This window comes from Felis catus, chromosome C1 (assembly GCF_018350175.1).
Source record: "Felis catus isolate Fca126 chromosome C1, F.catus_Fca126_mat1.0, whole genome shotgun sequence".
Taxonomy (NCBI): domain Eukaryota; kingdom Metazoa; phylum Chordata; class Mammalia; order Carnivora; family Felidae; genus Felis; species Felis catus.
The window spans coordinates 182120290-182146338 of record NC_058375.1 but is presented as its reverse complement, the minus strand read 5'-3'; the positions used below and the strand labels follow the sequence as shown (position 1 = coordinate 182146338).

Below are 26049 nucleotides of genomic sequence, written 5' to 3'. Positions count from 1 at the left end.
CAAAGTTCTCATCCCAAGAAAAACATTTTTGTAACTATGGTGATGGATGTCGACAACTTACTGTGATGAGTTCACAATATATACAAAGAGTGAATCGTCTTGTACACTTGAAACTAATATCATGTTATAGGTCAGTAGAAAAGAGACCAAGTAGGTCTCTTTTCTTGAAACTAATATCAGGTTATAGGTCAGTAGAAAAGAGACCAAGATAATAGAAAAAGGTCGATCTATACTGACATAAATTAATAAATTTAAAAGAATGAGTGCCTGACAAAACCTAGAAATTTTCAGCTGTATCTCCCCACGAAATGTTATTAATTACAAAGGGAAAGGGGAAAAAAGCAATGCAGAGGCTGTAATCCAATATTAGACAAGTACTGCCTTAACTCAGTTTTGATTCATAATAAAAACTCTGAATTCCTTTGTGTGGGTAGTTTGCTCAGCCCTCACCGCAACCATTTCCTGTATCAGGCTCTAATACTGCAGCTTATAATAGGCACCCAGCTTCCAGCAGACCTCAGATACGTAACACCTGAAGATCCTTCATCACTGTACCTGAGGAATTACTCAAACTATCCAATCCCTAGGAAGCCCAGGCAATACAGCTAACCCTATCACATACTGCTTGCATATATAACTGCCTCCTACAGTTTCACCTTGCTGTTACCCTGTATCTGGGGGCAACTTCTGGTGTGGCAGCTTTCTCCCATTTGGCAGTGTAAGTAACAAAGAGTTCTGCCTTTCATCTATCTGAGTGTCTTGTGTCCCACCACCCAAAGAAGATTTAATTATACCTAAGATCATACAATTATGAGGCAGAAGCCTGGCAGGCAACACCTTAAACAATTGATAAAAACCACTATCATCAATAAATGAACAGTCTGAAATCTTGTACCACTGATTGAGTGCAATGAGAATACGACTACATTTTCTATGATATTGTCGCCAAAGATGTGTAACCTGAACTGAATCATGAGAGAACATCACAGAGACCCAACTTTGGGGCATTCTACAAACTAACTGATTGATCGAAGTCATAAAAGTCATCAACTCCCCCTAACCTGTCATGACCTTTCATGTGCAAACCTAAAGGAATGTTGGTGGAGCCTGCTCAGCAGGAGGCCAAGGGAGATGGGGTGCCCACCATGCCCCCTCTACCAGCACCCCTCCACACACGGCATCTCATCCGCCTGTGGGCTCGTACCAACACCTCGTGTGTCTGTGCCTCTTCCCCACGTCTCTTCCTAACCTATATTTTTCCTCTGGTCGTGCCTTGCACTGTTTCTGAACTCTTACATGTAACCTCAGATTGGACCTTGGCTTCTAACTTTCTGAGTGTGAACCCGGACTTAAAGTACCCTTTTGGTTCCTGAGTAGCCTAGCAAACTATGCCCTAGGTGGGATATCCCAGACTCCAATGTGTATCCTGGTACCTATTGTTGGTACCTGATAGTCCTGCCATGGTTTCTTTCCCCAGGCATGTGAGAGCCAGAAAAAAAGGTTTTCATTTTTTAGTCCCCTACCAGTTCAAATTAGATTTATGCCATAATACTAAGGCTTGCTGGTTATTTGTAATTTAAAGAAAATATATAGAAAGATGATGGTGTCCAACTACTTTGTCGAATGAAGCTTTAGAATAATAATTGGCAATTGTTTTTTTTTCGGGTACAGCATTCTGATGTCAACTTCACTATTAAGTGATCTACCTAAAATTAACATTGGATATAGTTAACTTTCATTTGAATGTATAGTGGACCTTCTAAATAATAATTTTATTTGAAAAATCTGATAAATTATTTTTGAGGTGCAGTTGCAACAATGGTTTGTTGACTCAGGGAATAAAACATAATCAAGGAGTTGACAAACTATTCATTTGGTAACCTCCAGCCTCATTTCTGTATCTCTTGTGTATGTCTTAAAGAACCAAACGAAGGAGTGGACAAATCTGTGCAAAAACAATGATATTCCCTGCTCTGATGATTATTCTCTTATGGGTATCCTGGGAGAAGCAGTGACAATTCGAGCCTGGAATATTGCTGGGTTACCTTCTGACTCATTTTCCATTGATAACGGGATCATCATAATGTAAGGAAAATATTTTTCTCACAAATGATCTTTATTAATCAGTAGATTTATTTATCTGTGCATCTTTTAAACAATTATAGCTAGTAAACTTTTATCGTATTGGAAAAAATGTACTTAAATTATTAGCTAAATTAAATATGAATAATCACTTCCTTCTAGTAATATTAAAATGATGGCATATTGGAAGCTATAGTAAACAATCAAAGACCCTAATGACTTTTGCTTAATTTTTAATCAATTTTTAGCAAATAGAGCAAAGCTCTACCATGAATAAGTGAAGTCCAAACTGTTGATTCCCGTAAAATTACAGGGTTTTGTTATTGCAGGTTAATGAAAGGTACAATGGTGGGTTGGTGGTGGTGATGGACTCAAGTGTACTAAATTCTTAGTCCCTCCTGGGTGTGGGACCAGCTCAACTGATATGGATACATTTCTGAGTCCTGGGCTGACCGGGACTTTCGAGATAGTGGCCATTGTTCCTGGAATCTCCCAGTTAGTAGATAAATCCCACGGACATTGGGCTGGAAGAACACTGCAGGCTCACCCATCTTCACCTTTCCTCCAAGTCTTATCTCCCCAAACCAAAAACTTCAGCCTGACCCAGGGTAAGGACAATTATGATTCATGTTACCTCCTAGTTCACATTACCATGCACCTTCTATCACTGGGCCAGTCTTCTTGGAGGTTTTGGCATATTAAGAATAGCACAGGTAGGGGCGCCTGGGTGGTGCAGTCGGTTGAGCGTCCGACTTCAGCCAGGTCACGATCTCGCGGTCCGGGAGTTCGAGCCCCGCGTCAGGCTCTGGGCTGATGGCTCAGAGCCTGGAGCCTGCTTCCGATTCTGTGTCTCCCTCTCTCTCTGCCCCTCCCCCGTTCATGCTCTGTCTCTCTCTGTCCCAAAAATAAATAAACGTTGAAAAAAAAATTAAAAAAAAAAAAAAAAGAATAGCACAGGTAAACCATCAGGAGAAATGTTCGGTTCTGTGTTACAAGACTTTTGATTGGTTGTTAGTTTACTACTGAAAAAGTAAGTGATGTAATAGTACTTAATTTAAAGTAAAAATGCAGAGGCATGTGAATTTTTTAAAATTCCCTTCAAATAACCACTACGTATGAAGATGAGTTATTCTTAAATTTTTTGGGTGTAGTATTTATTTAATTATTCCACAATTTAAAACTCTGGTGAATACATTTCTTTACTGCTCGACAAATGATCCTGACATATATATGGACTTATTTAGCATTTATTCACCGAATTGTTCTACTGGAATTTGAGGTATGTGCAATTTGAATATAAAGTAAAAATTGATAAGACCACTTAGGGAAGTTATACTCGAGACAAGCTAATCCTTACAATTGGGCCCTGAATTAATTTCAAAGCTTTCTGGTCATTAAGGCAAAAAAGAAAAGTGTGTCATATAGCTCTCGTTTTTTAACTAGGTAAATTGTACTTAGACAAACTTTTTCAGGAACTAAACTTAAATGTAATTATTTTGTTGATTTGGAGAAAAGACTACAAGGCTTTTCTTCGGGGAACTAAAATTAAGTACTGGGTGCTCTGCTCTGATAATCTAAATTAATCCCAAAGAGAAATTATAGGATCTAGATAAATGATAAATATGTACATTACTTTGCCACTGAAACAGATTTTTTAAGTGCCTTTTTTACAAGTACAGGATAACAACTAATTTTTTTGTTAATTCCTTAACCAGGTAGGTGGCATGTAGAGTGTTTGCACTGATGTTTAATGTGAGAATACAATTAGGCATTGACCTATATGGGAGATTTCTGAAAGTTTAGAAGTCTACTTTTACTTTGTCCAGCTGGACCAATTAACATCAGCCTTAAGAATAGTCACATTTTTGCTGTTTTTGCTACTGTTGTTGCTATTTTTTCCCCTCCCAGAAAAAATACTTTGCTTTTTCCCAGCATTTGTGAATATAATTGGTCATGTCCCTCATAATGGTAGTTATGTCTTCATTGTTTCGATTTGCAATTTATATACCTTTGTTCCACCTCGCAGGATATCTATAACCATTATATTCATTGGAGGCTAAATTGCTTCTTATTTTATAGCAAATAAATGTACTCTTTCTTTTGGGTCCAGTCATATTTCAATAATAATAGAACTATTGGTGATTATTTTTCAAGATAACAAACTCACATTTCAGGAGAGAAAGAGGTAAAACATGATGTTAATGAGCCAGAACCCCTACATTTTTGCTATTTGTTTATAGAAATGTTGAAATATTAGCAAAAAGTTATGGTAGCAACTTTACTAAGACAGAAATGTTAACCTTTTTATCCGTGGCTTATTTTGTCAATGTATTTTGGTGATCTCCTACTGAGAGGTTTCAGTAAATAGGTTTAAGGGGATCATTTTGAAGTGTCAGATAAGTATCTTATTTACTTGCCTACTGTGTTCTTCTCTTCCCCAGAGATACTTGCTTGGTAATGATAATACCTAATACTGAGCACTTACTAAAGACCTAATCCTGTGCTAAGTGCTTTTCACATGCTATCTCAACTGACTGCAGAGTTGATGATTTAGGGAAAGGGGAAGAATCTATAAGATTTAGATAAATTGGATTATAATTAACTTTTGCAGCTACTGACACTTGAAGGTCCTTGGCTAATCAGAATTTCAAGGGCTAGTGATAACATTAAATGTGATCGTGTTGTATCTGAACATTTCACAGGGAAATAGTATTAAAATTGTTTAACAACTTGGTAAATAAATCAGATCTATATCTAATATACCTCTGCTTTTTAAAAAATGTCTTAGTTTTCATTTCTGTAAGAGTCAGATAAATTCAGCTTATTTTAGTAGCCGTAATAACAGAGAGGAGCACCCACCTTTCATTGTCTGCTTTTATCAATTTTTATGTATGGACATGTGTAAAGAGGAAAATAATAAAACTCTTTGAGATGCATCACCATTACATATTTAAATTTTATGTCCTTCCCTGCACAATAGTGAACATGTATTATCACTGTATGCATTTTTGGGGGCACCTGGATGGCTCAGTTGGTTAAGCGTCCAACCGTTGATTTCATCTCAGGTTGTGATCTCACAGTCTGTGACATCAGGCTCTGCACTGACAGCGTGAAGCCTTCTTGGGATTCTCTTTCTTCCACCCTCTCTCTCTCTCAGAATAAATTAAAAAATCAACGTTTAAAAAATGTATTTTTCAAAAACCCCAAAGAGCACCGAATTAGAATCCTCTCTAGACCATCACAAAAGAACAAACAGTATTAAAACCTGGAATGCTGAGTCTATAAAAATTCAGTTTTCATGTGGGAGCCACTGGTTTTAAAGCATTTCTGGATTCAAGAATGTTTGGTGGAGGAAGTAAGAGAGAAGATTGTGTAGAGAAAAATGTCTTATCAAAAAATAATGCAAAATAATAGTGGAGAGGAAGTAAACAGGAAATGTGGTGCTTGTTCATTTCAAATTCAGGATTTATATTCCTCCAAAGACTGAAGCTGTTTAAACCAATGTGTGTGCATATAGCTCTCCAAAATAATTGCTGTTAAAACCAGTACATTCTTTTCTACCTACTCTGAAGAATGTCTCCTTTGAAATTTTATTCATTTAATATGTTACTCTGTAGAAGTCCTAATCTTTAAAAGCAAAATTTGCTTTAGGGGCACCTGGGTGGCTCAGCTGGTTAAGTGCTCGACTTCAGCTCAGGTCATGATCGCTTGGTCACCAGTTTGAGCCCTGCATTGGGCTCTGTGCTGACAGCTCAGAGCCTGGAGCCTGCTTCTGATTGTATGTCTCCCTCTCTCTCTCTGCCCCTCCCCTGTTTGGGCATGCGTGCATGCTCTCTCTCTCTCAAAAAATAAATAAAAACATTGAAAAAATTTTTAAAGCAAAATCTGCTTTAAAAATAAAAAAAACAAAACCAAAAATCAAAAACTGAAGTTACAACATTGTCCTCCTTTTCGATCAAAAACATGTCATATTGGGATGCCGGGGTGGCCTAATTGGTTGAGTGTCTGACTCTGAATTCCAGCTCAGGTCATGATCTCATGGTTCATGAGTTCAAGTTCCACATTGGGCTCTGCATGGACACCATGGAGCCTGCTTAGGATCCTCTCTCTGCCTCTCCTCTCTCTGCCTCTCCTCTCTCTCTCTCTCTCTCTCTCTCTCTCTCTCTCTCTCTCTCACACAAATGTAGAAAAACACAAAAATAAATAAATAAAAACTGTTTTAAAATGTCATATTGAGGGTACTATTTGGAGAAAATAAGTTTGATATAATTGTTAACTAGGTATGGAACAGCATACCATTACCCTTTTCCATTGAATTGCTTTTACATTTTTGTTGAAAACCAGTTATCCACATATGTGTGGGTCTTTTTCTGGATTGTTCATTCTGTTCCATTGATCTATTTGTCTTTTTAAATTTTTTTTAATTTTTAACTTTATTTTGAGGGAGAGCAAGTAGGGGAGGGACAGAGTGAGAGTGAGACAGAATCTCAAGCAGGCTCCGTGCTATCAGCACAGAGCCCAACACGGGGCTCGAGCTCACAAACTGTGAGACCATGACCTGAGCCAAAACCAAGAGTCGGACACTTAACCAACTGAGCCACCCAGGCAACCCTGTTTGTTTGTTTTGGTGCAAACACCACATTTTCTTGATTAGTATAGCTTTATATTAGGTCTTGAAGTTAGATTATATATCTTCCAACTTTGTTTTCCTTTTTTGGAACTGTGTCTTTTTTTTTTAAATTTTTTTTTTTAACGTTTATTTATTTTTGAGACAGGAAGAGACAGAGAATGAACTGGGGAGGGTCAGAGAGAGAGGGAGACACAGAATCCGAAACAGGCTCCAGGCTCTGAGCTGTCAGCACAGAGTCCGATGCGGGGCTCGAACTTACGGACTGTGAGATTGTGACCTGAGCCGAAGCCGGACGTCTAACCGACTGAGCCACCCAGGCGCCCCATGTTGTGTCTATTTTTTACCTCTCAATATAAGTTTTAGATTCAGTTTTTAAATATCTACAAAAGATCGTTCTGGGATTTTGATTGGAACTGCATTCAATCTATACATCAATCTGAGAAAAATTGACAAGTCTTCTATAAATACATCTTTATTTTTTAAGATCACCTTTGATCTCTTTCATCAGTATTTCCTTGTTAGACTTACACCCAGTATGTCTTAATTTTTGTGTGCTATTATAAATGGTGCTTTAAAAAAGTTTATTCAGTTGTTCATTGTTGGTATTAGAAAAACAATTGAGGGGCGTCTGGGTGTCTCAGTCAGTTAAGTGTCTGACTCTTGATTTCGGCTCAGGTCACGATCTTGTGGTCATGGGATTGAGCCTTACCTCAGGCTGGGCCTGGAGCCTGCTTAAGATTCTATCTCTTCCTGTCTCCCTGCTCCTCCCTCCCAATAAAAAATAGAAAAAAGAAAAGCAACTGATGTTTGAATATTGACCGTGTACATTGTGACCTTGATAAATTCATTTATTAGTTCTGTGATCTTTTATATAGGTTCATTATGATATTATATATAGACAATCATACTCTATGCAAATAGACACAGTTCTATTTCTTATTTTCTAAAATTATGCCTTTTATTTCTTTTTCTTGGCTTATTGTACTGTGGGATTTTTTATGTTTATATTGGCAAGTGAGAATATTTGTCATAAAAATATAATTTACAGTGTTGCACATTGTTCCTTTTACCCAATCTTAGGAGAAAGGAATTAGTCTTTCACCATGACATATTATATTAACTGTGGGTTTTTTGTATATCCTTTTCATCAGGTAAAGGAAATTCCCTCTGTTCTTAGTTTGCCGAGGGTTCGTACCATTTTACGTGTTAAATTTTGTCAAGTGCTTGTTCTGTGTCTATTCAGATATATTTTTTTTACTGTTTTTCAAGCCTCAACTTTAATAAATTTGAATAAAACCAGAAATGAGTACAATTTTCAGAAAAGTTTAGCTTTCTGATGAGGGTTTGACAACATGATATTTTGGTTTTAATGGGCAGTATGTTTTGTTTCTGGTTTTTGCAAACATGATACAATGAGCCTTACAATGTTGCACAGATGATTGGATTTTGCAGGGTCTCCTGCTAACGATTCTGAATAGTAAGATGTGCCCTGGAACCAGAGAGAACAATGTCCAGCAGAATGTTGACCAGACTTTGAATCTATAACATAGCATGACATTGCTTTTTCAAATAATTCCCTAGTACGTTTTTTTTTTTTTTAATCTACTTCTAATTATCTTATGGCCATTTATCAGTGCCTAAGTGTATGCCAGGCCCATATATACTTTCATACTCTGAGGCATCTCACGGATTACTGGCACAAGCAGGCACCCCAGTAAAGATGGCGGCACTGCCTGCTCTCTTGCCAAGTAGCGCACGGGCCTAGATGGTACCTGAGGTCTGCCTTCCACTCTGTTCTTTCTCTTCCATCCCTTCGTGCCAGCCTGCACACGTTACTGCCTCTCTTTAAAAACAATTCTGCAGGGGCGCCTGGGTGGCTCAGTCGGTTGAGCGTCTGACTTCAGCTCAGGTCATGATCTCACAGTCCGTGAGTTCGAGCCCTGCTTCGGGGCCCATGCTGACAGCTCAGAGCCTGGGGCCTGCCTCAGATTCTGTGTCTCCCTCTCTCTCTGCCCCTCCCCTGCTCATGCTCTGTTTCTCTCTCTGTCTCAAAAATAAATAAATAAATAAAATAAATAAATAAAATTCATTTGGTTTGTTTTCATAGCCTGATCAGAACCCGTGGTGTAGTACCAAATTCTTGCACTAATTTCTATGAAGCAAGCTATCTGTGTACCCTTGCTCATCTGATCGAGCTACTAATACGAGCTAACATTTATTGGCGCATAATGTATGGCAGACACTAATAGGCTCTTTTTAGTAATCTTCTCAATCTACTTAAAAGATCTATGGAATAGATACTATTGTTATCCACATAACTTACAACTCAGAAGTCTGATAAGCCTCAAAGAAGTAAAGTTGTCCAAGGATGAAAAGATTATTTCCTTCAAATGTTGATCAAGAATATCAGTGACTTACAAACCATGTCATTTCAGAAATTGAAAGAATTTATGAAAAGTTTATTTCTGCCTTGGCCAGTGGACATCAAACAATCTGTTTGTTTTTTTTTTATTCTTACTGTATTTTTAAGTAAACTCTACACCCAACGTGGGGCTTGAACTCCGTGACCCTGAGTCATTTGCTCTACCAACTGAGTCAGCCAGGCGCCCCAAACTATCTTAACTTTTAAAGCTGACTTTGTTAGGGCCTCTGGCAAGCTCAGTCCACAGAGCATGTGACTCTTAATCTCCGGTCATGAGTTTGAGCCCGACATTGGGTGTGGAGCCTACCCAAAAAAGAAAAAAATAAATAAAAAGAAACTTTGCTGTTTCTCCAAACATTTTTGGGATCATGCATTCACTGGGAGCCAGCAAGTGCCCCAAAGAAAAATCTCCAAATTGTGAAGAAAATAGGCATATTTCCTTTCAGAAAAATTAAAGCTAAAATGTTTAGCTATATATTTTTTTTTACCCCTTTTAGCAGTAACTGTGCCTTGCATAAACCTCCTTGGCTACGATACTGCCACTGCACAAAGTTAGCATGTTTAGCAATTAAAGAGTTCTCCCCCCCCCCCCCCACCTCCCACAACTACCCCGCAAATAGAGTGCCTACATTGTAGCAACTCAGGAAGAGGAAGGCTCCCTCCTTCCAAATCACCTCCATCAGAGAACACCCGCTGCTGAGTAGCAAGTCAGAGGTTTGGATTCAATGCCCGGTACAAGGAGGCTTCAAAGTGTTAGACTTTCAAGTCTAGCCTATGAAGGAAAAAAAAAATCTTAATTTGGGAGTGAGAAAATAGTGCTTTAGGACCACTGACTCCAAACCTACATCCTTCAGAACTCCAAGAAAACAGGCCAAGTACCTATCTACCTCAGGGCTGTGGGCCCCAAGATGCTTGGAGTTATCCTCAGGTGTAATTACTTTCCGTGATGCCCTTCTTCCTTGACTTCCTTGACTTCTGGCACAATGATGCCAATGCTGTCTCACAGTCACTAACACTATTCTGTCTTTGAGAATTTCAGATGATGATACAGGTCTGGTTCAATTCTTCCTTTTGCATTTATATTTGGGGGCTCCTGTTTGGGTGTTTTTGTTTTGTTTAAGCAGGCTCCATGCCCAAAGTGGGGCTTGAACTCATGACCCCCAAATCAAGAGTTGCATGCTCTAACCACGGAGCCAACCAAGTGCCCCTTAATTCTTCCTTTTGCATTTAGGGAAGACTGCTGTTTCCTATACTAGTTTTATGTGCTCTAATATAGTGTCAAAATCTACAAACACATTGAAATTAAAACATGAAATCTTAGGAATCAAAAATAACCCAGGGGCAAAAATAAATAAATAAATAAATAAATAAATAAATAAATAAATAAATAAATACCAAATAAATAAAATCTTAAGGGGCACCTGGCTGGCCCAGGCAGCAGAGCATGTGACTCCCGATCTCGGGAGTCATAAGTTCAAGACCCACATTGAGAATAAAGGTCACTTAAAAAAAAAATTAAGAATAATTTTTAAAAAAATAACACAAGGGCCAAAACCCTGGTGGTAAGCTAGTCAACAGTGTAGCTCATATGCACCCCTCCATCTCACCCTTCCCAGAGGCAAGGTCAGGGCATCCATGGTCCAGTTGTCCAGTTTGAAGTAGCACCTAAACCAAAACCAAGCCAGGTTGTTCTATCCAAAAGAAGCCCAAGTGTCTTCTGCAAAATAAGTTCCGTGTAAGTCGGAGGCAGACCCCAGGCCAGCGGGGGATGTCGTTCACTCAGCAGCAGGGTGATATTTGGAGATTAATATTGAGAGCTATGCATGGTCTGGATACCGTCAAGAATCTGCTGTAGCTCCTAACCTTCAAACCACCCCTCCGGGCTTGGGGTCAGAGCCTTCCACTCCTCAGCAGGCTCTGGGCAAATGTTGGCCAAACAGGCCAACTCAGACTTAAGAAGCTTCTCCTAAAGCAACAAGCTGCGGACACTGGCAATGGATTCTCCTGTTTTTGAAATGACTGAGACGGGCTGTGACATTTAAAGTTTTCATGAAGACCTCAGGAAGTCCCTATGCAACCTCTGTACTCTCATTCTGTGGCTTTCGATGCTCCAGGAGCATATGAACTTCTGAACTGAGTAGTGTCTCAGCTGTTTCATACTCTCTGGGAAAGATGCTGTTGAGGAATCCTCCTCCGCGTCGCTGGCCCCCATATCTGCACCCCCAGAAGCAGAGAGATGTGTGCTTTTTAAGTTTAGTTTGTTAATATGGTGAACTTTAAGGATTGATTTTTTTGAATGTTTGACTAACCTTGCATTTCTAGGATAAAACCTACCTGGTCTTCATATATTCTCCTTATTTATATACTTCTGATCCAATTTGCTGACACTTTGTCGAAGATTTTTACATTCTGTTCATGAGGGATATTGGTATGTGGTTTCTTTTGTTGGCATGTCTGCAGGATTTCATTATCAAGGTAATGCTGGCCTCATAAAACAAATTGGAGAGCGTTCTCCGCCATTCTGTTTTCTGGAAGAGATTATGTAGAATTATTTTTCTTTCTTTTTTTTTTTAATTTTTTTTTTAACATTTATTTATTTTTGAGACAGAGACAGAGCATGAACGGGGGAGGGGCAGAGAGAGAGAGGGAGACACAGAATCGGAAGCAGGCTCCAGGCTCTGAGCCATCAGCCCAGAGCCCGACGCGGGGCTCGAACTCACGGACCGTGAGATCGTGACCTGAGCTGAAGTCGGAGGCTTAACCGACTGAGCCACCCAGGCGCCTCTAGAATTATTTTTCTTAGATGTTTTGTAGAAAGAACCAAAGAAACTATTCGCACCTAGAACTTTCTTTGTTGGAAGATGTTACCTATGATTTCAATTTTGAAAGAGTTAAAAGACCATTAAAGTTATCTATTCTTTATAAAAAAATTTTTTTTTAAATGTTTACTTAGAGACAGAGCGTGAGTGGGGAAGGGGCAGAAAGAGAGGAAAACACAGAATTTGAAGCAGGCTTCAGGCTCTGAACTGTCAGCACAGAGCCACATGCAGGACTTGAACCCACAAACCATGAGATCATGACCGGAGTCTAAGTTGGATACCTAACCTACTGAGCCACCCAGGTGCCCAGCAATTTATCTATTCTTAAGTGAATTTTGGTAGTTTCCATCTTTCCAGAAATTGGTCCAGTTCAACTAAGTTGTTAAATTAACGGGCATAGAGTTGTTTGTAGTATTACCTTGTCATCCTTTTAATGTCCACAAGGTCTATGATTATAATCTTCTCTCTCATTCCTGATATCAGTAATTAGCATTTCTTTTTTTTTATTTTATTTTTTCTTGATCAGTGTAGGTAAAGCTTAATAAATATTCTGGATCCTATCTAAAAATTAACCTTTCATTTCATTGTTTTTATCCACCTTTTTTGTTATCCATTTTATTGACTTCTGCTTTAATATTTATTATTTCTTGTTTTTGGCCTAAACTACTCTCTTCTGTGGTTTCCTAAGGTGAAAGCTTGTTATTGAGTTTAGATTCTTCTTCTTTTCTAATCTAAGCATTTACTGCTATACATTTTCCACTAAGCACTGCTTTAGCTGCATAGCACAAATTTTGATATGCTGTATTTTCATTTCCTTCAAAATATGTCCTATCTTGAGACTTCTTTATAGGCCATTTAAAAGTATGTTTTTAAATTTCCAAATACTTGATAACTTTTAAGCTATTTTCTATTATTTTTTATTTTTTTACTTAATTTCATTATGTTCAGAAAACATACATTGTAAGATTCCAGTTGTTTTAAATTTCTTTGTTTTATGCCATAAATATGGTCTGTCTTTCTCAATTTTCCATGTATACTTGAAAAATATTATTTTGCTATTATTGGGTAGAGGATTCTCTTTTTTTTTAAGGCTTTTATTTATTTTTTATTTTTTTTATTTTTTTAACGTTTATTTATTTTTGAGACAGAGAGAGACAGAGTATGAATGGGTGAGGGTCAGAGAGAGAGGGAGACACAGAATCTGAAGCAGGCTTCAGGCTCCGAGCTGTCAGCACAGAACCCGACGCGGGGCTCGAACTCAAGGACTGCGAGATCATGACCTGAGCCAAAGTCGGATGCTTAACTGACTTAGCCACCCAGGCACTCCAAGGATTCTTTAAATGTCAGGTTCAATTGTGGCATAGTGTTGTACACATCTTCCACATCCTTGCTAATCTATTTATTGTCTCTTCAGTTCTATTAGTTGTAGCTTCATGTATTTTGGAGCTCTGTTGTTAGATGCATAAACATGTAGGATTGTTAGGTCTTTGTGATAAATTGACTTTTTTATTATTATGTAACATCCCTCTGTATCCCTGATAATTTTTCTTGTTCTGAAGTCTACATGTAATTCAGCTTTCTTTTGATTAGTGTTTGCATGGTGTATCTGTTACTTTTATCTTTAATATAAATGTTATATTTAAAGTGAGGGTATCTTATAGATAGCATACAGAGCCTATATTTTTTCCAGTCTGATAATCTCCCTCCATTAATTATACGTTTAGACAACTTTACACTTAATGTGGTCAGTATAATTGAATTTAGATCGACCATATTATTATTTTGGGGTTTTTTTTGTTTTGTTTTTACATGTGTTTTTTGTTGCTCGGTTTGTCATCTCATTCTTTTGGATAATTTGAATAATCCACAATTTTTAGTATTCCACCTTAATTTATCTACTGGATTTTTTCACTATAATGCTTTGCATTATTTTTTTTCCCAATGTTTATTTATTTTTGAGAGACAGAGACAGAGCACAAGCAGGGGAGGGGTAGAGAGAGAGGGAGACACAGAATCCGAAGCAGGCTCCAGGCTCTGCACTGTCACCACAGAGCTCAGTGTGGGGCTCAAACTCACAAGCCATGAGATCATACCTGAATCAAAGTCAGACGCTTAACCGTCTGAGCCACCCAGGTGCCCCTGCGTTATTTTTTAGTACAAATTTTTATGTCTACTCAAATAATATTTTCCTGCTTCAATTAAAATGTAGAATTCTTCTCTTGGTGGGAATGTAAACTGGTGCAGCCATTCTGGAAATTCCTCAAAAAATTAAAAAAAGAACTATCCTATGATCCAGCAATTGCACTATTAGATATTTACCCAAAGGATACAAAAATACAGGTTTGAAGTAGTATATGAACCCCAATGCTTATGGCAGCATTACAAACAATAGGCAAACTATGGAGAGACCCCAAATGTCCAAAGGCTGGTGAATAAAGAAGATGTAGTGTGTGTGTGTGTGTGTGTGTGTGTGTGTGTGTGTGTGTGTGTGTGTTATAAAAGATTACTCTTCTGTCAAAAAGAGTGAAATCGTGCCATTTGTAATGACATGGATAGAGCTAGAATGTATTATGCTAATTGAAATAAGTCAGAAAAAAACAAATACCATATGATTTCACTCATATGTGGACTATGAGAAACAAAACAGATGAACATATGAGAAAGTGGGGGGAAGAGGAGAGAGGGAAACAAACCACAAGAGACTTATAATGATAGAGAACAAACTGTGGGTTGATGGAGGGAGGTGAGTGGAAGATGGGCTTGATGAGTGATGGGTACTAAGGAAGGCACTTGTGATGAGCACTGGGCATTGTATGTAAGTGATGAATCACTGAATTCTACTCCTGAAACCAATATTGCACTGTATGTTAACTAAAATTTAAAAAATAAAAATTGTAGAATGCTTGCAACCATATAGGTCTCCTTTACCCTCTCCTGATTATGTTAGAGTAGTCCTACGTAGTATGTCTGTATACTTTGAAGCTCCCCCTAACTGAATGTTTTTGTCTCCATATTTATACATATTTTAAAGAAATTAAGAGGAGAGAAATAGTCCATTATATTTACCATTTTGTTGCTTTTTTCCTAAGATTCACTCTAGTATCATTTCCCTTCAGAGTGAAGAACATTAGAATTTAGAGGGAATCTGCTGACAAAGAATTTTTTTAGTTTTCATGATCTGAGAATATTTCACCTTTATTCTTGAAGGTTATATTTGGTGGATATAGAATTCTGGGTTGACAATTCTTTTCATTCTTCTGAGACTGTTCTATGTTCTGGCTCTGTGATTTCTGACATGAAATCTGCAGTCATTTGCATGATTGTCATCGATGTATAATGTATCACTTTTCTCTGGCTGCTTTCAAAAACCATGCTTTCAAATCTTTGGTTTTCAACAGTTTGATTACAGCGTATCTGGGTGTGTGTGCATTTCTGTATGTTTTTTTGGTTTTTAGTTTCTCTTTTTTTGAGGATTGCTAAGCTTTGTGAAACTGTATGGTTGTGTGTTTCACTGAGTTTGAGAAAGTTTCAGCCATTATATTTTCAAATATGTTTTCTGCATTTACCTCTTTCTTCTCTCTTGGGACCCCCATCACATGAGTGTTAAACCTCTTAATATTTTCTCACAGATCTTGGAGGCTCTGTTTGTTTTATCTTTTTTTCTCTTTAGTATTTAAATTGGATTATTTTTATTCATCTGTCTTTTAGATTACTGACTTTCCTCTGTCGTCTCCTTTCAACTATTGAATCCTTACACTGGATCCGATTTCAGACATTGTTCAGTTCTAAAATATTCATTTGGTCCTTTTTATTCTTTCTGTTTCTCTGCTGAGAACACCTCTCTTTCCATTTATTATTATTATTATTATTATTATTATTATTATTATTATTATTATTTTATAATACTGTTACCTTGTGGAGGATGCTTTAAAGTTCTTTTCTGGTAATTCTAACATTCTGCTTTTTCTTTGAGAATTAGTCACATTCTAGCTCTTTGTTTGTTAAAAAATTTTGGATTGTACCCTGGGCCTTTTGAAAATGAGATGCTGGTTCCTATTAAAATCTTCTGAATAAGATTGATTTTTGTTTTAGTAGTCAAACAACTTCGTAAGGTTCAGATGCCAATTTCTGTCTTTTCTTTCTGGGCACGATGTCTCCAATGTGAAGTCCTAATTTAAAGTTTTTGCTATGCTGTCTAGAGATGCCTCTCAGCATGCTTTACTCAGGGGTGAGTCTGGGATGTGGGTTTATATCATAGCTCAAAACCTTTGATATGCTTCTTTGGATAGGTTTTGCACCTGCACAGATTGGTAGTCGGATCAGAACTCGTGTCTAGATTAAGAAATCCTTTCTTGGAGTCTGTCTTCTCCAGGATTTCTCCTGTACTTTCCATATCCCAGGGACCTCATTCTTTGTATTTTTCTGTGCAAAATGACGGTATTCTCTCAGAGTTTCAGCTTCCCACACTGTTGCACAACTCATGTCCACACTTGGGGCAAAGTGACAAGAGGAAAAAGAAAAAGACTGGGGTTCCCCCTGCTTTGGACTAAATCTTTGTGTCTGCCAAATTTGTATGTTGAGCCCAAGTCACCAATGTGATGGTATTTGGAGGTGCAACCTTGGGAGGTAATTGGGTCACCAGGCTGGAGTTTTCATTGGATTACCACCCTTAAGAGGGCACTAATTTACCATGTGAAGAGGCAATGAGAAAATTGCCATCTGCAAACCAGAAGGAGGCCTTCACCAGTCAGTGGATCTGCTAGAAATTCGGTCCTGGGCTTCCCAGCCTTCAGAACTGTGGAAAATGTCTATTATTTAAGTAATTTGTTACAACAACCTGGGCAGACTAAGAAACCTTACACACCATGCACAGCAGAGGCCCCTTTGCCCAACTCTGCTATCCAGAGCGATTGATATCTCTCAGATTGGTTTTCCTTCTGCATAGGAATATGGTTCTGTGGCTGGGGTTGGCCTGGGGACAGGGACAGAAGGAAAACTCTACCTATCCTCCTCCCTACCCTGTTCACACATGATCATTTTGTCTTCTAGTTTGAATTTTTGCTACCTGTGATTGCTGCCCAGGGTGCCCATTAGGTCTGTTCTTCAACCAAAGCCAGAAGATAGAAAGAAAAACAAACAAACAAACACAGGAAACTCACTACCCCTTTATTGGTCATTCCTCCAGTTTTAACTTTCTTTCCATTCACTTTTCATTATTTACTTTTTAGAATCTGTAAGCAGTTGCTTTTTGTATTTTATCCAGAACTTTTCATTGCAATCAGTGGAAGAGAAAGACTATGATGGACTTAGCCCAGCTTGGTCAGCACCATAATCCTTTCCTCTGAATCTGAGATGTTGTTCTTTGGACTGGTATTCTCCATGGAGGGGGATCACTTAGAAAATGTCTGTGTTTATAATCTGTTAACCCATATGATGTTTGTCAGACGTGTTTTGGTTGTTTGCCTTCCAGTAGATTATCAAACTTTATGTGATCCAGGGAAAAAAAAGATAAAGAAGACTCATTGTGGACCTTTCCCTCAAAGAATACACAACTTAGATGAGTGATGCTGTTGACAAATTATAAAGTTACCATAATAGAATATTATCATTCTATCAGAGTACCATAAATGTAATATAGATGAACTGCTAAAGAACTTCAGAGAGAATAGAGACCTCAAGACAGGCTTTGTGAAGTGCGTAACATTTGAGCTGACCTTGAAACATGCATAGGACTTGAACGTGAAAGAATGAGGAAGAAGTGCATTTTGGACAAAGGAACAACATGAACATGGGTATTGTAGTTAAAAATTGTGGAAGCAACAGAAGGAAGAGTGAGTCATTCACTTTCTTTGGGGAAGCATAAATGCTAACACACTTAATCCTCCCGACTTAAAAATATTTCTAAAATGTGACAGAATGAGACTTTTACATATTTATAAGTTTTATTCCTTTCTAATCTTCCTTCTCATACCCTTTAGTGTCTTATGGATATGATTCTATTTTTATTAGTTGATTATATCTAAGATATTACACTACTCCTTTGGTCTCACTTCTTCTTAATATAATTAATATTATGGTATGGGCTGAATTGTCCACACACACCCCCCATTCATATGTTGAGTATATAACCCTCGATGTGACTATTTGGAGACAGGGCCTTTCAGGAGATAATTAAGGTTAAGTTAGGTATAATGGAGCCCCAATTCAATAGGACTGGTGTCTTTATAATCAGAGATTCCAGGAATGCCCGCAGAGGAGAGGCCCACATGAGGACAGATGGAGAGGGCTGTGTTGTCTTCAAGCCAAGGAGAAAGGCCTCTGGAGAAACCAAACCTGCCAGCACCTTGATCTTGGACTTCCAGCCTCTAGAACTGTGGGAAAATAAATTTCCGTTAAGACAATCCGTGGTACTTTGTGAATTGCATAACATTTCGGCTGACCTTGAAACATGCATAGGACTTGAACGTGAAAAGATGAGGAAGAAGTGCATTTTGGACGAAGAAACAGCATGAATATCTGTGGTTAAAAATTGTGGAAGCAACAGAAGGAAGACTGAGTCACTCAATTTCAAACTGACTATTACATTGTATAATGCTAATTTGGAGGGCAAGTCTGTCTTCTCTACAATATAAACTACATGTTTTATTCCAGGTTCTAACTTAAATACTAAATACTTAAATGGATTACTTCCATTTGGGACAAATTACCCCATGAATTTCTAAATTCATATTATAATGAGATGATATTGAATAAAGTATCCCTTTTTAGCCTTGCATTTTTGTGTTTTGTGTTTGCTCCAGTCACCTTTTATTTCCTCCTTCTGCTCTTCTGGCAACCTACGAATTTGCTGTGCTCACTTTTGAAGAGTATGGCAGTATCTTTAGGGAAGTGACCAGAGTTATGGCTTGTGTTTATTGAAACTTCCAAGAGAATGACAGTAATCTTAATGCTGATTACATTTCACACGATGCAGAAAGCTATATGGTTGGATACTATTTAGTGATGGCAGATACTGGTTAATTCTTTGTGACCCCACATCACCCTGGAAAATAAACTGGGTATCTCATGGTTTACTGCTCTTGATCTTATCGTAAAAAAGGGATGTGAGTAAGAACAGAGCAGTAAGTATGAGCTCTCCCGTAGTGCAAAAACTGACTTTCAGAGAATATCTTTCTGTCTGTAGGAAGCTTAGAAATATGTAATGAACTACATGTATGACATTAAATATACAAGTGTTTGAAACAAATACTGGGTCAAAAGTTGTATTAACACTTTAGGGTCCAAGAAGTTTAGATGATTAAAATTATGCTTTTTATCCTTTTTTTTTTTTTAGACCTTAATGGTCTAGATCTCAAAGAGAGGTATGATGTCTCAATTCTTTCTCTTTCTCTCTTGTACAAATGATAGCAGATGGGAGCCAAGAAATGCTTTCAGAGTCACACAAGTAATTAATGGCAGGGCCCACTGAAAAACTGGTTTCCCAATTTGCAGTGTTCTTGCTAATTGAATTGACTTAACCAGCAAAAGCGACAAATGTTTTCAAAAGTTTAACCTTTAGAGAATTATTGTTTTCCAAAGAGTAAACAACTTGCAAGATGCCTGGGTGGCTCAGTCAGTTAAGTGTCCAACTCTTGATCTTGGCTCAGGTCATGATCCCACGATTCATGAGATTGAGCCTCGCGTCATCAGGCTCGGCACTAACAGCGTGGAGCCTGCTTGGGATTCTCTCTCTCCCTCTCAGCCCCTCCCCAACTCACATTTTCTCTCTCTCTCTTCCTCCAAAAATGTGTTTGCAATGTGATTTTTTATAGTTTTCATTTTAATAGTCTAGTCAATGTAAATGTTTCTGCTGTAAGAACATAGTTTCTCATAGTACATTAAAAAGTAAAATGTTACCATAAACATAAACTGTAAGAAAGTGATATGTGCATGATTATTAACATAGAGACAGATCATGATTTGACCAGCATTGTCTTTTTTCCCTCTTTCAGGAATGCAAGAAGGTGGCCTCTGATGATAGATCCTCAAGGTCAGGCTAATAAATGGATCAAGAACATGGAAAAAACCAATAGTCTTCATGTAATTAAATTAAGTGACCCTGACTACGTCAGGACTCTGGAAAATTGCATCCAGTTTGGTACCCCTGGTATGTAGTTGAATAGTAAGTGTATAAGTGTACGTTATGGTAATGCCTGGAAAGGGCACAACTAACCCAGAAGGAGGTAGGTTTTTTTCTTTTTTAAAAAGATATTTGTGTCAGACTCATCTTAAATAAATAATGGCTTTGTTATGTCTTTCATTACTTATCGATAATTAATCAAGAACTTGAGAGATTATCATTCTCGTTGGGTTAGGCTGTTTCCTTTGTCCCAAGATTCACTTGTGAGGCTTCCTCTAATGTAGCTGTTTTCATTTTTGTTTGTGGTTTTCCATTCTTTAGTTCACATTATAATTCCACTTCTGCAATTAATAGGACCACTTCATATGCCAGAAGTATTTTAACACATTAGTCCAATTATCTATTTATTCTTCTTTCAACTTGTCCTACCAAAGTGGCAGAGAAGTGAACACACATTTTGCATGGCTAACTATTATCAGCCAGGATGGAGAGCTTAGAAACATGACAGGGATTTTTCAATAAAGCTCTATGCATGTGTCACATTTGTTGAAACACAAAATGTTTATGATCTGAGTAAATTGGGGTTATCGTGTAATAATTTTTTTTTATGTTTTTATTTTGTTTTTGAGAGAGAGAGAGAAACAGAGTGCAAGTGGGGGAGGGGCAGAGAGAGAGAGGGAGACACAGAATCCAAAGCAGGCTCCAGGCTCTGAGCTGTTGGCACAATCTGAGCTGGGCTTCAATTCACAGACCGTGAGACTATGACCTGAGCTGAAGTTGGACGCTTAACCGACTGAGCCACCCAGGCGCCCCGGGGTTGTCACATTTGAAATTTATGTTACCTATCAACTTTTGACTACTTGACCAAATAAATGGATATAAACATGAAACAACAACATATTTGTACTTAGGACAAGTTGAGCAAATTCCAATTGCTACTAGAGCTAGTACAACATGGAAGAATTACAACAAATGTATCAGGTAGTCTTCTAGACCTTTTATTTTTGCATGTTAATAATGAGCTAATCTTGGGACACCTGGTCGGCTCAGTCAGTGAGCATCTGACATTGGCTCAGGGCATGATCTTGTGGTTCTTGAGTTCGAGCCCTGCGTTGGGCTCTGTGCTGACAGAGCCTGGAGCCTGCTTGGAATTCTGTGTGTGTGTGTGTGTGTGTGTGTGTGTGTGTGTGTGTGTGTGTGTGCGCGCGCGCGCCTGCCCTTCCCCCACTCATGCTCTGTTTCTCTCTCTCTCTCTCAAATAAACATTAAAAAAAAAGGTTTTAAATAAAATAATGATCTAATCTTTAAAATATTACAATTTTAGGTTTGGTTAGGGTACACGTGAAATGAAAAACCTTAGTCTACCTACAAAATCTGTGTTTATGTATATGGATACACAGACACATACGCAAATGGTATTTCATTCATCCAACTGGTGTTCATAGAGTATGGTATAGTGATATATGCGTTACAGAAAAGGGTGAACATGACCTCTACTATCAAATATCTTGTTTAATAGGATCAGACAACATGTGTTACTAACAGTAATAAAAATAGAAAGTGGACATGTGTCACTAATCCTTGTTAGAACCACTATGCTGTTATGAGTAGGTGCACTAGCTCTGGAGTTAGAGGTCTTGCCTCTTACTCATTGTTTAGTTCAGTGATCTTTCTGAGACTCAGTTTCCCCATCTGTACTTTGAGCATATAGCATGAGGAAGAAATGAGTTACTGTACTTTAGGTAGTTACAGAAGTATCTGCTAAGTTCAATGTATGTTGTTTCTTGGAGATTTACCTGTGGTGTGCACATATTCTCTTTTAATTAAATTAGTATATATTCAATTATATTAGCATACTAAGAAAGGCACAGATGTTTATGAGAATTCACAGAAATAGGGACGATTTCTTGAAAGAATTGGCACCTTAAATAGTTAAAATTACTTGGGGCATCTGGGTGGCTCAGTGGGTTAACCATCCAACTATTGATCTTAGCTGGTGTCATGATTTCACGGTTCATGAGATCAAGCCCCATGTCAGGCTCCATGCTGACAGTGTGGAGCCTGCCTGGGATTATCTCTCCCTTTCTCTCTGCCTGTCCTCGTTTGCCCTCTTCTTCTCTCTCAAAATAAATAAACCTTAAAAAAAATTACTTGATTTCACTTAGCCAAATTTTCTTGATGCGGTAAAAAAAAAAAAAAAAGCCTCTACCACATGTTTGACATTCTGAGATTCTACAATCTCAGTCATGGATCTTAAGTTCGTGTTACATCAGTTTAGAGAAGAAAGGTCCATGGAGACAAAGTGTCCGGTGGTTTCCAAATTGTGGGAGAGAAAACCAACTTCTAGTGGGTCATGACTAGTATTTTTTAAATGAAATGCAGTAGCAAAGAATAGAATATATTAGGCTGCATAGCATGGAGTATCGGTAAGCATTATTTTATGAAATAATTGGGGTTTGATGTGCATATGTGTGTGCTTGATCAAGATTTGTGTTTCTTACTTGGAGTTGTGACCATAAAAAATGTGAAATCCAGTAGTAATTCCAACCAGTTCATTTTATGAACAAGGTAAGTAAGGTACTAGAGAATGTTAGTTATGTGGCTTAGCCAAGATTATACACCTAGTAAAGGGGAATGCTGAAACTAGTCCCCAGGTCTTCTACCTTTGCCCAGTGCTGCCTGTGCCGCTCACGGTTGCTTTAACCTACTTTTGGGAATGGACTGCTTTAAAAATGGACAATAATTGGGACGCCTGGGTAGCTAGTCAGTTAAGCGTCTGACTTCGGCTCAGGTCATGATCTTGTGGTTTGTGAGTTCAAGCCATGAGTCAGGCTCGGTGCTGACGGCTCAGAGCCTGGAGCCTGCCTTGGATTCTTTGTCTCCCTTTCTCTCTGCCCCTCCCCTGCTCATGCTTGCTCTCTCTCTGTCTCTCTCAAAAATAAATAAACATTAAAAAAAATTTTAATGGACAATAATTATTTACAATACCTTCTAACATTATTCACTTCTAACAGAGAGAAGTGAAAAATTTTAATCTATTGTAGAGAGTAACAGATGGCAGATTTTACAATTACTTTTATGTTGACACTTCAGGTAAAAGAATTGGTTACTGTTACAGTTTTAAAACATAAGCAGTTGATAGTGGCCTATTAAGAACAACGGCTTTTAATCTGTCATCCCTTGCTGGCAGCCTGGGTAGGGAAGGTAGAGGTTTTCTCCTCCTTCACCGACCTGGCTCTTCTTCAACCAGACAGGCCTCCCTTTACTTTGTTTATACTGGGTTTTAAGATAATAACCTCTTTGGAAAAAAGTATCCTACTGCTTACAAAAACAGTTTGAAAGCCAACGTTGTAGAAAAGAAAGATACATCTATATTAGCTACACCAATGAATAAGGTGTGCAGAGGATATTAATCATATAAATATTGCTGATAAATCAATTTTATATCCCGATAAAGCTGGAAAAAACAAGACAAAACTTTAAAAAGGCATCAACTTAGGGGCATCTGGCTGGCTCAGTTGATGGAGCATGTGGCTCTTAAACTGGAGGTTGTAAGTTCAAGCCCCATGTTGGATGTAGAGATTGCTTCAAAATAAAATCTTTAAAAAAAAAATCAATTTGTCTAAAACATCTCTGAATGGCTTTTCATTACCTCTGTGGAAAAAGAATCTTTGCCTTAAGGGCAGCCTCTGTCATACCTGAGCCTTCTTTCCTTTTTTCTCCTGGCACTTCACTTTATTTCCCCCTTGCGTATAATGTGCAAGACTACTTCTGGTTTAAGTTTTATTTCATTTGCTCATTTGTTTTGTTCATTCATTCACCTAACAAATACTTGTTTTGCCACTACCACTGAAAACCTAGCATGAGCAAGATAGACTTGGTCTCTGCCGTTTTGGAGCAATATTATTGGCTTGAAGAGGGGGACCGAGATCACACATGTGATGAGATTTAGAACACGGGAGCACGGGGTACACAGGAACAGGGGGTACATACAACATGGCATTGCTTCACATCTCTTGGCTTTCTCTGCTCTTCCATCCACTTGGTGAAGTCTTTTAAGCTTACCCTTCAAGGTACAACTCAAACACCTCTTTTTCTGTGAATTCTCAACCTCTCCAATGAAATGCCAATAATGCAGTTTTTATAGGTTTCTACTATTGCCCTCTTACTATGTGCATAACTGTTTGCTTCTCACCTCCAAGCTCTTTGAGGGTTCCCAGGAGGTGGTCCAAAAGGGTTGACTCTCCTGTGGATGCAGTATGCTGCATTGTTGAACATAATATGCGGAAGATTTTTTCTATTAAGTTGAAGTCTAACATAGAATAATGTAGATAATACGTAATAAACTGATATCAGTTGCTCTCCTAAGTGAAATAAGTATTAAAAGAATACTTGGTTTCCTTTATATTTCTGTTGGTAAGGATAACTGTTTTTAGTGAGATTCTCTGCCTTACTCAAAAGATATTAGCAAGCCGTGTGTTTGGTCCCTGATCTTGGTTTCCCACAAGCTTTGCAAATACTGATGAGCTGACATTTGGAAATGAGGAAGGAGGTTTTTACATAAACCAGCATTTTGTTAACTTTGATGATAGAAATATGAAGAAAAGCCCGTCTCATTAATTTTTGCCCCTGTGTTTTAACATGAAACATATTTTGATCTAATTAAAAGTTAAAGGAGTCAAAATAAGGAGAGCATTCTGGGATAATTCATATACCTACAGATTTTTGTTCTTTTCCTGTTTTTTTAAGTTTAGAATACTTTTGATTTTTCACTGAGGCTTATAATATAGTAAATATTCAATTCTGAGAACAGATTTCTTTGAAATAAGGAGGCTATAGAAAACTTAACAGGCGGGGCGCCTGGGTGGCTCAGTCGGTTAAGCAGCCAACTTCGGCTCAGGTCATGATCTCACAGTCTGTGAGTTCGAGCCCCGCGTCGGGCTCTGTGCTGACAGCTCAGAGCCTGGAGCCTGTTTCGGATTCTGTGTCTCCCTCTCTCTGACCCTCCCCCGTTCATGCTCTGTCTCTCTCTGTCTCAAAAATAAATAAACTTTAAAAAAAAATTAAAAAAAAAAAGAAAACTTAACAGGCTTAAGACTTGATTCTGTTAGTAAGGAATAAATTTTCACTTTTGGGAAAAAGAACTAAGTCTATAATATTTAAGTTTTGTAATATGTATTGTAGCTTTGAAAGGGACTCATACATATTGATATAGACACTCTTAATTCCATTTCAAAATAGGAAACAAGGGGCGCCTGGGTGGCGCAGTCGGTTAAGCGTCCGACTTCAGCCAGGTCACGATCTCGCGGTCCGTGAGTTCGAGCCCCGCGTCAGGCTCTGGGCTGATGGCTCAGAGCCTGGAGCCTGTTTCCGATTCTGTGTCTCCCTCTCTCTCTGACCCTCCCCCGTTCATGCTCTGTCTCTCTCTGTCCCAAAAATAAATAAAAACTTTGGGAAAAAAAAACATTTAAAAAAATAGGAAACAAATAAGTGTAAAGGATGAAATTGTATAATATATTTTAGGGAAAAATAATTTGAATATGAGATTTTATTCAAAAAAATGCTGTCAATAAAAGTTGAGGCAGTTCCACAAAATTTAAACGTTATAATATTTCATAAAAAGAATTTCAGTTCATTTGTTATTGTAGAAAATTAATAGATTTAAAAAATCTGATCATATAAAAATAAAAATGAGAAATTGGTATCTAGTATCACTGGTGTTGCTTAACATTATTACGAAAGTTCTTTTCAGTGCAGTAAAACAATGAGGATGCGGTAACATTTGGAAAGAGGAAATAACATTTTATTTGCAGACAATACATTTCATCTAGAAAACCAAAGAAAATTAGCTAAAAAGCTATTAGGATACAATAATTTAATGGAGTGTATATATTCTGAAAAGAATATTTAAAAATAACAACTGAGAAAAAATAAGTGTGCAGTGATGATAGTCAACTAGTGAATAGGAAACAAAACA

The 26049-nt window shown here is 37.9% G+C and overlaps 1 protein-coding gene and 1 pseudogene across 12 annotated transcripts in view; one reads left to right on the top strand and one right to left on the bottom strand.

Annotated features, from left to right (window-relative positions):
• Positions 1–26049, top strand: part of DNAH7 (dynein axonemal heavy chain 7) — a 265373-nt gene that overhangs the window by 162486 nt on the left and 76838 nt on the right. For all 12 annotated transcript variants that reach the window (XM_045034170.1, XM_045034169.1, XM_045034174.1 and 9 more), the window contains 2 exons: positions 1922–2085; positions 19945–20099. In XM_045034170.1, coding sequence (XP_044890105.1) covers positions 1922–2085; positions 19945–20099 — 319 coding nt within the window. The remainder of the gene's footprint in view (positions 1–1921; positions 2086–19944; positions 20100–26049) is intronic.
• On the bottom strand, positions 10939–11479 carry LOC105260868 (annotated as a pseudogene).